Below are 13070 nucleotides of genomic sequence, written 5' to 3' on the forward strand. Positions count from 1 at the left end.
GACACAGTCACACTGACACAGTCACACAGACACAATGACACAGACACACTGACACAGACACACCCATACTGACACAGACACACTGACACAGTCACACTGACACAATAACACTGACACAGACACACTGACACAGCCACACTGACACAGACACACTGACACAGACACACTGACACAGACACACTGACACAGACACACTGACACAGTCACACTGACACAGTCACACAGCCACACTGACACAGACACACTGACACAGACTCACAGCCACACTGACACAGACACACTGATACAGGCACACTGACACAGACACACTGACACAGTCACACTGACACAGACACGCTGACACAGTCACACTGACACACCCATACTGACACAGACACGCTGACACAGTCACACTGACACACCCATACTGACACAGACACACTGACACAGACACACTGACACAGTCACACTGACACACCCATACTGACACAGACACACTGACACAGACACACTGACACAGTCACACAGCCACAGACACACTGACACAGACACACTGACACAGACACACTGATACAGGCACACTGACACAGACACACTGACACAGACACACTGACACAGTCACACTGACACAGACACACTGACAGTCACACAGCCACAGACACACTGACACAGACACACTGACACAGACACGCTGACACAGTCACACTGACACACCCATACTGACACAGACACGCTGACACAGTCACACTGACACACCCATACTGACACAGACACACTGCCACAGTCACACTGACACAGACACACTGACACAGACACACTGACACAGTCACACTGACACAGCCACACTGACACAGACACACTGACACAGACACACAGACACACTGACACAGCCACACTGACACAGTCACACTGACACAGTCACGCTGACACACTGACACAGACACACTGACACAGGCACACTGACACAGGCACACTGACACACCCATACTGACACAGACACACTGACACAGACACACTGACACAGTCACACAGCCACAGACACACTGACACAGACACACTGACACAGACACACTGACACAGACACACTCCTACTTTATGGCACACCTATGATGTAATATGCAAAACAGGCAGTTGGACTGATATGATGGAAAGGCAGTTTTAAGTAAAGAGAAAGGGGAAGGAACGAGAGAGGCAGGGAGGAGGGAAGAGATGGAGGGAGACCAAGCAGGGCTTGCATGAGTGTACGCACGTAGCTGTAGTAGCCATGCCCCTCATATGGTGACACTTGAGCACACTCCCCTCCTTTCTTTTTCTAATTTTCTCGCTACGGTAACCTGTCCTTTCCACCTTTGCTCTTTATTTCTTATCTCTCTGTCCCTCCTACTTTTATGAGATGTTTAATAAAAGTGAGTGTGTTTTTCCCTCTCTCTCTTTCTCTCTCTCTCTCTCTCTCTCTCTCTCTCTCTCTCTCTCTCTCTCTTTCTCTCTCTCTCTCTCTCTCTCTCTCTCTCTCTCTCTCTCTCTCTCTCTTTCTCTCTCTCTCTCTCTCTCTCTCTCTCTCTCTCTCTCTCTCTTCTCTCTCTCTCTCTCTCTCTCTCTCTCTCTCTCTCTCTCTCTCTCTCTCTTCTCTCTCTCTCTCTCTCTCTCTCTCTCTCTCTCTCTCTCTCTCTCTCTCTCTCTCTCTCTCTCTCTCTCTCTCTTTCTCTCTCTCTCTCTCTCTCTCTCTCTCTTTCTCTCTCTCTTTCTCTCTCTCTCTCTCTCTCTCTCTCTCTCTTCTCTCTCTCTCTCTCTCTCTCTCTCTCTCTCTCTCTCTCTCTCTTTCTCTCTCTTTCTCTCTCTCTCTCTCTCTCCCTCCTTCTTCTGTCTTGTGACCCGTGACTCTGATACCCACCTTCTCATATAATTTAACAATGGCCTGTCTCACACAGTGACCCCCCTGTGCTCCTGCCCTGAACACAAAGGTGCTTTCTCCTCTCCTCCCCTGATAGTAAGGAAAATATGGATGCATGTCACACAATAAGCGTCCTGTGCCCGTCCTTCCCTCTGTGTCAGCAGTGCCACTGCGACGCCACGTTTGGTGTCCTTGACCAACCCAGGCCAGGGGACGTCTCGTAACACAACATCGGCATCAGATAAGACTGAGTACTGGGCACTCACAGGCTCTCAGACCTGTTCTCTTTACTCAAACACCCACCGACGGATATCTGACTGATTAAAGTGGAGGACAGATAGAGGAAATTCATTTGAAAGAGATTGTTGTTTTTATATTGAACCCTGTCCTATATTTGGGTAGTCTAGTCTATACTTTGAGATAAGTTAATGTGTGAAATGATGGAGAGTCTAATACAATAGTGGCTTAGGGAAAATCATTATTATTTTTCTTTATTTATTTTTTGTCTTTCCAATCGTCTTTTTAATCCATTCAGTCTTCCTACTCTCTCTCACTCTTGTTCTCTCCTTATCCCACTCCCCCCCTCTCTCTCTCTGAACTCTTCCTTATATGGCTTCGGCTGTCTGATCTCAGTGACTGAGACTGAGGGAATGAGGGAGAGAGAGAGAATAAGAAAGTCACTATCACCAGATGAGGTCATTGTATTTTCATGTCTCAGATTCCTATTTCCTCTTCTTCTTCATCACCTTATCATCCAATGTTCTGGTCCACCTTTCCTTCTTACATTCTCCTGTTATGTTACCTCTCTTTTTTTCCTCCACATCTGAACAGGCAGTCTCCTCCCTGCGTCATTCTCATGTGACTCTGCCCCATCTGTTTACCCCCTTCCTTCTAAGTGTTGGTATGGTCCTCTGTATATAGTTTCATCATACCGGACATACCAATATGTCTGGGGTGGGGGGTTTGGGTGAATGTTCTGTTAGTTTTTTTCTATGTACTTCCAGTTTTAGAGGTGTTTTGTTGCTAAGGCATGTTAGGAAGCTGCAGAATGCAGTGGCAGTAAAAATAAGCGCATCAAATTAAAAGCAAATGGATTGACGATGTAGCTGTTGACCTTTCCCTTTGTTGTTATTAGCTCGGATCTGTTTTATTTCATTATCTATTTCTGCTTGATGTGTTTGCCAAATCCAATTATCTCAGATAAAAGTATCCCAGGTAAAATACATTATATTTACAAAAGTATGTAGACACCCATTCAAATGAGTGGATTCGGCTATTTCAGACACACCTGTTACTGAAAGGTATATTAAATCGAGAACACAGCCATGCAATCTCCATAGACAAAACATTGGCAGTAGAATGGCCTTACTGAAGAGCTCAGTGACTTTCAACGTGTCACTGAAATAGGATAACGCCTTTTCAACAAGTCAGTTCGTCAAATTTCTGTCCCATTCAACTGGAAGTGGTGATATTACGAAGTGGACACGTCTAGGAGCAACAACAGCTTAGCCACAAAGTGGTAGGCCACAGAAGCTCACAGAACGGGACTGCCGAGTGCTGAAGCATGTAAAATTCATCCGTCCAGCCTCCCGAATGGCGCAGCGGTCTAAGGCACTGCATTGCAGTGCTTAAGGCGTCACTACAGACCCGGGTTCAATCCCAGGCTGTGTCACAACCGGCTGTGACTGGGAGTCCCATAAGGCGGTACACAATTGTCCCAGTGTCGTCTGGGTTAGGGAAGGGTTTGACCGGGGGGTGGCTTTACTTGGCCCATCGCGCTCTAGCAACTCCTTGTGGCAGGCCGGGCGCCTGCAAGCTGACTTCGGTTGTCAGTTGAACAGTGTTTCCTCCGACATATTGGTGCGGCTTGCTTCTAGGTTAAGCGGGCGGGTGTTAAGATGCGCGGTTTGGCGGGTCATGTTTTGGAGGACGCATGACTCGACCTTCGCCTCTCCAGATCCCGTTGGGGAGTTGCAGCGATGAGACAAGATCGCAATTGCATATCACAAAAAATAAATAAAATAAAAAACATTTGTCTGTCCTCAGTTGCATTCACTCCCGAGTTCTAAGCTGCCTCTGGAAGCAACGTTAGCACAATAACTGTTTGCAGGGAGCTTCATGAAATGGGTTTCCGTGGCCGAGCAGCCACACACAAGACTAAGATCACCATGCATCGGCTGGAGTGGTGTAAAGCTTACCACCATTGGACTCTGGAGCAGTGGAAACGCGTTCTCTGAAATTATGAATCACGCTTCACCATCTGGCAGTCCGATGGATGACTCTGGGTTTGGCGGATGACAGGAGAGCGCTACCTGCCCTAATGCATAGTGTCAACTAGAGGTCGACCGATGATGATTTTTCAACGCCGATACCGATTATTGGAGGACCAAAAAAGACAGATTTTGATTTATATATTTGTAATGATAATTACAACAATACTGAATGAACAATGAACACTTTTATTTGAACATAATAAAATACATCAATAAAATCAATTTAGTCTCAAATAAATAATGAAACATGTTTAATTTGGTTTAAATAATGCAAAAACACAGTGTTGGAGAAGAAAGTAAAAGTGCAATATTTGCCATGTTAAAATGCTAACGTTTAAGTTCCTTGCTCAGAACATATGAAAGCTGGTGGTTGCTTTTAACATGAGTCTTCAATATTCCCAGGTAAGACGTTTTAGGTTGTAGTTATTATAGGACTATTTCTCTCTATACCATTTGTATTTCATATACCTTTGACTATTGGATGTTCTAATAGGTACTTTAGTGTTGCCAGCCTAATCTCTGGAGTTGATAGGCTTGAAGTCATGAACAGCGCAATGTTTGAAGCACAACAAAGAGCTGCTGGCAAATGCAGGAAAGTGCTGTTAGAATGAATGCTTATGAGCCTGCTGCTGCCTATCACCGCTCAGTCAGACTGCTCTATCAAATATCAAATCATAGACTTAATTATAACATAATAACACACAGAAATACGAGCCTTAGGTCATTAGGGGCGGCAGGGTAGCCTAGTGGTTAGAGCGTTGGACTAGTAACCGGAAGGTTGCAAGTTCAAAGCCCCGAGCTGACAAGGTACAAATCTGTTGTTCTTCCCTGAATAGGCAGTTAACCCACTGTTTCTAGGCCGTTATTGAAAATAAGAATTGCTTCTTAAAAGACTTGCCTAGTTAAATAAAGGTACAACATTCATTTGGTCAAATGCAGAAACTATCATTTCGAAAACAAAACATTTATTCTTTCAGTGAAATACGGAACCGTTCCGTATTTTATCTAATGGGTGGCATCCATAAGTCTAAATATTGCTGTTACATTGCACAACCTTCAATGTTATGTCATAATTATGTACAATTCTGGCAAATTAGTTCGCAACCAGCCAGGTGGCCCATACTGTTGCATATACCCTGAATCTGCGTGCAATGAACGCAAGAGAAGTGACACAATTTCCCTACTTAATATTGCCTGCTAACATTAATTTATTTTAACTAAATAGGCAGCTTTAAAAATATATACTTCTGTGTATTGATTTTTAAGAAAGGATTTGATTTTTATGGTTAGGTCCATTCGTGCAACGATTGTGCTTTTTTCACAAATGCACTTTTGTTAAATCATCCCCCGTTTGGTGAAGTTGGCTGTCTTTGTTTGGAAGAAATGGTCTTCAGACAGTTCGCAACGAGCCAGGCGGCCCAAACTGCTGCATATACCCTGACACGGAATCCAAACCGGCTGCACACGTGCGCCATCGTGCATAACTGTATTTTGTCCCCCTACACCAAACGCGATCACGACACGCAGGTTAAAATATCAAAACAAACTCTGAACCAATTACATTAATTTGGGAACAGGTCGAAAAGCATTAGACATTTATGGAAATTTAGCTCGTTAGCTTGCACTTGCTAGCTAATTTGTCCTATTTAGTTAGCTTGCTGTTGCTAGCTAATTTGACCTGGGAAATAAACATCGAGTTGTTATTTTTCCTGAAATGCACAAGGTCCTCTACTCCGACAATTAATCCACACATAAAACGGTCAACTGAATCATTTCTAGTCATTTCTCCACCTTCCAGGCTTTTTCATCTTTGAACTTATATGGTGATTGGCATCTAAACTTTCATAGTATTACTACACCGACCGGCAACACAGTTCATCTTTGAATCACCCACGTGGGTATAACCAATGAGGAGATGGCACGTGGGTACCTGCTTCTATAAACCAATGAGGAGATGGGAGTGGCAGGACTTGCAGCGCGATCTTCATCAGAAATAAAAAATGACTTCTATTTTAGCCCTTGGCAGCGCAGATCCTCGTTGACGCGCACGTGGGTGCAATAATTGAATAACATAGATTTCAAAATGTATTTTGCAACCCGAGCGGTGTGGTCAGCCTTTGACTCTGTTGCACAGAACGCAAGAGAAGTGACACAATTTCCCAAGTTAAAATAAATTCATGTTAGCAGGCAATATTAAGTAAATATGCAGGTTTAAAAAATATATACTTGTGTATTGATTTTAAGAAAGGCGTTGATGTTTATGGTTAGGTACACATTGGTGCAACGATAGTGTTTTTTTCATGAAAGCGCTTGTTAAATCACCGATTTGGCGAAGTAGGCTGTGATTCAATGATAAATTAACAGGCACCGCATTGATTATATGCAATGCAGGACAAGCTAGATAACCTAGTAATAATATCATCAACCATGTGTAGTTAACTAGTGATTATGTTAAGATCGATTGTTTTTTATAAGTTTAATGCTAGCTAGCACTTTACCGTGGCTCCTTGCTGCACTCGCATAACAGGTAGTCAGCCTGCCACGCAGTCTCCTCATGGAGCACAATGTAATCGGCCATGATAGGTGTCCAAAAATGCCGATTACCGATTGTTCTGAAAACTTGAAATGCCATTCCGATAATCGGTCGACCTCTAGTGCCAACTGTACATTTTGGTGGAGGAGGAATAATGGTCTGGGGCTGTTTATCATGGTTCAGGCCCCTTAGTTCCAGTGAAGGAAATCGTAACACTACAGCATACAATAACATTCTAGATGATTCTGTGCTTCCAACTTTGTGGCAACAGTTTGGGGAAAGCCCTTTCCTGTTTCAGCACGACAATGCCTCCGTGCACAAAGCGAGGTTCATACAGAAATGGTTTGTCGAGATCGGTGTAGATGAACTTGACTGGCCTGCACAGAGCCCCCTATCGAACACTTTTGGGATGAATTGGAATGCCGACTGCGAGCCAGAGGCCTAATTTCCCAAAATCAGTGCCCGACCTCACTAATGCTCTTGTGGCTGAACGGAAGCAAGTCCCTGCAGTAATGTTCCAACATCTAATGGAAAGCCTTCCCAGAAGAGTAGTGGCTGTTATATTAGCAAAGGGGGAACCAACTCCATATTAATGCCCATGATTTTAGAATGAGATATTCTGCGAGCAGGTGTCCACATACTTTTGGTCATGTAGTGTATGTATGCGTTTCATTTGACCTCAAGCTTTTGAGTCAGTTGTACTGTAAAAGGGACATATAGGATGGTTATATTTGACACAATACATACAAGCAAGAATCCCTCCTAGTGTACTTTCACTTTTACTAACAGTCTCTTTCTCATTCTCTTTCATTCTCTCTCCTTCCTACTTTCTATCGTTCTCTCTGTTCAAAGGACAATGCCAGCCACTCATGCCCAAACACTAAATGAATGAAACAATATGGTTATCTCCCTCTCAATACACCTCCTCCTTATCTATGGCCTTGTCTACCCTCCTCTCCTCCTCCTGCTCTCTCTCTTTCTCTCACTCACTTAATCTGTCCTTCCTTCTCTCTTCCCTTGTCACTGCACTGCAATAACATTTTGCTAGATAAGTTTTAGCCTAAATGCCAGCTCTAGTTCTTCAGCTTGCGATATCTCTCTCTCTCTCTCTCTCTCTCTCTCTCTCTCTCTCTCTCTCTCCCATGAGCATGTAGAAATATAAATTATATAATCATGTCTGTTATAGAGATACTTTTATCTGTCCACAACAAGTTGAACACTAGTTATACAAGCATGCACTAGGACTGTATTTGATAGATTTGTCACATAATATAGTTTGTGTTGTATGTTTGTGAAATATAGCCTCTGTGTTGTGTAGTGTGTGGAGTTGTGTTGCTAACATGTGTGTGTTGCGTGTTGTAGGCGTGTTCCTGATCCCCTACATGATTATTGTGTTCATCGGAGGTATTCCCGTGTTCTTCCTGGAAATCGCTCTTGGTCAGTTCATGAAGCAAGGAGGGGTCTCTGCATGGAACATTGCCCCTCTCTTTAAAGGTACTGTAATGTGAATGCGTTAATGAAGAGTGAATACATGTTTCTGAGGTAGGTTTTGTCTTGTTTTATTCTGCAACCCCTCTGTCTCACACATCCTTTCTTTCGCCCCCCTATAATATAGGCTAGCATTTGGTTGTTCAAACCACCAATTTCGACATAGATGTTGGCATTATGTAACTGAAACAACTGTCAGAATAAACAAGACTTGATTGATGAAATTTTGACATAAGAGCTGTTGTTAATATGTTGATTCTGTTGTAACTTGCAGCCCAGCTCCTCTGTCATATCATAGCATCGTCATCAACTTCCAACCTACACTCAGTGGTCAGTTTATTAGGTACACCACCCCGTTCACGAAAATGGTTCGCTCCTACAGACAGTAAGTCACGTGGCCGTGGCTTGTTATATAAAGCAGGCAGACGGTCATCAAGGCATTCAGTTACTGTTTGATTGGACATTAGAATTGGCAAAACAAGTGATCTAAGCGACTTTGAGTGTGGTATGATTGTCAGTGCCATGCACGTTGGTCCAGTATCTCAGAAACACTGTGGTATGATTGTCAGTGCCGTGCACGTTGGTCCAGTATCTCAGAAACACTGTGGTATGATTGTCAGTGCCATGCACGTTGGTCCAGTATCTCAGAAACACTGTGGTATGATTGTCAGTGCCATGCACGTTGGTCCAGTATCTCAGAAACACTGTGGTATGATTGTCAGTGCCGTGCACGTTGGTCCAGTATCTCAGAAACATCCAGCCTCCTGGGCTTTTCACGCACGACAGTGTCTAGGGTTTACAGAGAATGGTGCGATAAACAGAAAACATCCCGTCAGCGGCAGTCCTGTGGCGAAAACAGCTTGTTGACGAGAAATCAAAGGAGAATGGCAAGAATCATGCAAACTAACAGGTGGGCCACAAACCGGCAAATAATGGCACAGTACAACAGTGGTGTCTGTCCTTGTCACGCATGGACTATTGCAGCAGACGACCACACCGGGTTCCGCTCCTATCAGCTAAAAACAAGAAGCAGCTCCAGTGGGCTTGTGATCACCAACACTGGACAGTTGAGAAGTAGAAAAACATTGCCTGGTCCAACGAATCCCAGTTCCTGTTGCATCATGCAGGTTAAGGATTTGGCATAAGCAGCATGAGTCCATGGCCCTATCCTGCCTGGAGTCAACGGTACAGGCTGGTGGAGGTGGGGTAATGGTGTGGGGAATGTTTTCATGGCACACGTTAGGTCCCTTGATACCAATTAAGCAACGTTTCCATTCCTCAAATAATTCAGGCTGTTCTGGAGTCAAAGTGGGGTCTGATCCAGTACCTGATGGGTGTACCTAATAAACCTTATAAAGTGTGTATTCTCAACAGCCCTTGGTTATTGTAAATAAGCATCTGTTCTTAATTGACCTGCCTGGTAAAGTAAACGTCATAAAATTCAAATCTATTTAATTATTGTGAAGATAACTATTTTCCTTCCTGAGCTCTTCCCCTAGGCGGCATAGGTACCACAAAGAGATACCCGTACCTTAGTAGTGCTGGCACACAAAACACAAAGTATTAGAATTTTGGAACCTGATCTTCATAGATGTTGTTTAATGGAGATGGAATTCATTTTTCTGAGTGAGGTTTTTTATTTTTTTGTTCTCTAACCCGTTCATTTTTCTTTCTCATATATCCTTCCTCTAAATGTTTGTCCTTATGTTCTCCACTGTACATCCCCTCATCTGCCACTCCTTCTCATTCCCCCTCTCTCTCTCTCCACAGGTCTTGGCCTGGCCTCCATGGTAATAGTGTTCTTCTGTAACACCTACTACATCATGATCCTGGTGTGGGGCCTGTACTTCCTGCTTCACTCCTTCACCAACCCATTACCCTGGGCTACCTGCGGGCACCCCTGGAACACCCTCAACTGCACCGAAAACTTCCGCCGGGCTTGCCACAACCGCAGCACCCTGCCTCTCCTCTCCTCCACCCCCGATCCCTCTATCCCCACCTCCCTCCTCTCGTCGGTGGTATCCTCCCCGCTCAACCTCTCATCCTCTACTCTGCTCCTCTTCAACGGCAGCTGCGTGGAACCAGAGGGCATGCGCTCGCCAGTCATTGAGTTCTGGGAGTAAGTGATCTGTGGTCTGTTGTGTTGGGTTAGTCATAGGACTGACTACCTAACCATAGGTTATTGGTTGTCTATTCTTTTTGTCTGACCTCTCTCTCTCAACTCAATTCAAAGGGCTTTATTGGCATGGGAAACATATGTTAACATTGCCAAAGCAAGTGAAGGAGACAATATACAAAAGTGAAATAAACAATAAAAATGAACAGTAAACATTACACTCTCTCTCTCTCTCTCTCTCTCTCTCTCTCTCCCTCTCTCTCTCTCTCTCTCTCTCTCTCTCTGTGTGTATGTGTGTCAGGCGTAAGGTGCTCCGTCTCTCTGGTGGTCTGGATGAGCCTGGTGACATCAGCTCTCACATGGTCCTCTGTCTGATCGCCACCTGGGTTATTGTTTACTTCTGCATCTGGAAGGGAGTCAAAGGCACAGGCAAGGTCAGTGAACGTGTGGGTGAGTGTGGGTGTAAGGATATGTCTTTTGCTTAGCTTAAGTTAAGGTAAGATACAGGGTTTTTTCTGCCTAGAAAAGTATTTTCAATCCAAACAAAGTAAAAACAAAACATGTAGCTACTGTAGCAACATTAACGAGAATGGAATTTCTGTGTTCTTGTGAGTCTAGCTTTAGAGATTTGTCCATTCTCCACTTTGCCCTCTGACCTCAAAGCAGCTTTAGTACGGATCATAATGTCTAGACTGACAAATATAATCAGACACACTTGTTAGCACACATGTAAAATCAACTAATATGTGGGACTGGAAAAACATGCGTGTGTGTGTGTTTTGCCTTAGTACAGGTATTTCCAAACGGGTACACGCGCAATGTCGTCGTGGGTACGCCAAAGAAAAATGTGATTCACATTTAAAATATAAATATAGAACATTTTTATTTAATTTTTTTCACATTTTCAAACAGTCCATTTATATTTTCCAACGGGGCTATACATTTGGGTGAGGTTTTTTTCTCGCCTGAGTAGCCTTGTTTCACTGCCAAAAATAAAGTTAAACCCTCCCGTGTTCAGTGAAATAACAACACAATGTCAAATACAGGTAGCCTAGTCAAATAATGAACATCCAATCACATTAACCGTTACTCTCTCTGGGGAACTCCACTAAAGGTCCATATGTAGCCAAACGTAGCTGCTGCTCATTCCGTTTGCTAGAAAATGGATGAATAGTTTTAAAAAGTAAGGCCTGCATTCATAGAGAAACATAACAGCTCTACTGGTAGTACTGCTACTTCTAGCAGTACTACACCTGCACTTGTTGACAACACAAGTTGTTCTGCTTCCACGAGCACATCCAATGCTAGCATCAGTAATTCTACATGTTGTTGTTAGCCCAGCTAGCATGGACACTGACAGTTGTGAATCTGATGCAGCTGAAGAGCTACTGCACCCTTATCCGGGAAAGAACCGAACAACAGACAGGGACGTTGGACCATCGAAGAGGCGCAAATATACTATTTCACAACCTGATGAAACCTTCACTCTTGCGCAGACATTTAGAAACAAAACATGCCAATTTGAAAAATAAACCACAGGAGTTTTTTGAGCGAGAATTAAGACGTCTTTCGAGTAGTAAGTCAGGCAAGCCCCATACTATTGAAGAGGACTTCATTCTTCCTGCTGCCGCGGATATGGCTGGGACAATGTTGGGGGAAAAGGCCAAAAAAACTATACAGACAATGCCTTCATCAAACAACACTGTTTCACGACGCATCAGTGACATGGCAGGAGATGTTTTGAAACAATTACTGCTTCACATACAAGCCAGTGAATTCTATGCATTACAGCTGGATGAGTCAACAGGCCTGGCACAGCTCCTGGTCAATTAAGGAAGACATCCTCTTCTGCAAACCAGTGATGGCGCTAAAGCCATGACAGGGAGACATAGTGCAGTGGTAACGCGCGTGCAAGCAGTTGCACCCGACGCCACTTGGGTACACTGCAGCATCCACCGAGAGGCTCTTGCTGCCAAAGGAAAGCCTGATAGCTTGAAAGACATTTTGGACACTACAGTGAAAATGGTTAACTTTGTTAAAGCAAGGCCCCTGAACTCTCCTGTATTTTCTACACTATGCAATGATATGGGCAGCGACCATGTAACGCTTTTACAACATACAGAAGTGCGCTAGTTATCAAGGAGCAAAGTATTGACACTTTTTTGAATTGAGAGACGAGCTTAAAGTTTTCTTTACTGACCATCATTTTCACTTGTCTGACTGCTTGCATGATGACGAGTTTCTCACACGACTGGCCAATCTGGGTGATGTTTTCAAATCACCAGAATGATCTGAATCTAGGATTGCATGGACTCAACTATATTCAATGTGTGGGACAAAATTGAAGCTATGATTAAGAAGTTGGAGCTCTTCTCTGTCTGCATTAACAAGGACAACACACAGGTCTTTCCATCATTGTATGATTTGTTTGTGTGCAAATGAACGCAAGCTTACGGACAATGTCAAATGTGATATGGCGAAGCACCTGAGTGAGTTGGGTGCGCAATTACGCAGTACTTTCCCGAAACAGACGACACAAACAACTGGATTCATTATCCGTTTCATGCCCTAACTCCAGTCCACTTACCGATATCTGAACAAGAGAGCCTCATTGAAATTGCAACAAGCGGTTCTGTGAAAATTAAATTTAATCAGAAGCCACTGCCAGATTTCTAGATTGGGCTGCGCTCACAGTATCCTGCCTTAGCAAATCACACTGTTAAGACACTGATGCCCTTTGCAACCACGTACCTATGTGAGAGTGGATTATCGGCCCTCACTAGCATGAAA

General features: G+C 43.9%; 1 protein-coding gene across 4 annotated transcripts in view; it reads left to right on the top strand.

Annotated features, from left to right (window-relative positions):
- si:ch211-117c9.5 (sodium- and chloride-dependent creatine transporter 1) overlaps nucleotides 1-13070 on the top strand; it is a 48712-nt gene that overhangs the window by 7249 nt on the left and 28393 nt on the right. For 2 of the 4 annotated variants that reach the window (XM_065005274.1, XM_065005271.1), the window contains exons 3-5: nucleotides 8039-8170; nucleotides 9935-10283; nucleotides 10582-10714. In XM_065005274.1, coding sequence (XP_064861346.1) covers nucleotides 8039-8170; nucleotides 9935-10283; nucleotides 10582-10714 — 614 coding nt within the window. Of the gene's footprint in view, nucleotides 1-2034; nucleotides 2122-8038; nucleotides 8171-9934; nucleotides 10284-10581; nucleotides 10715-13070 lie in introns of those variants that run through there. The other 2 variants (XM_065005273.1, XM_065005272.1) reach the window with 2 other exon arrangements.

The sequence above is a fragment of the Oncorhynchus nerka genome, linkage group LG20 (assembly GCF_034236695.1).
Source record: "Oncorhynchus nerka isolate Pitt River linkage group LG20, Oner_Uvic_2.0, whole genome shotgun sequence".
NCBI lineage: Eukaryota > Metazoa > Chordata > Actinopteri > Salmoniformes > Salmonidae > Oncorhynchus > Oncorhynchus nerka.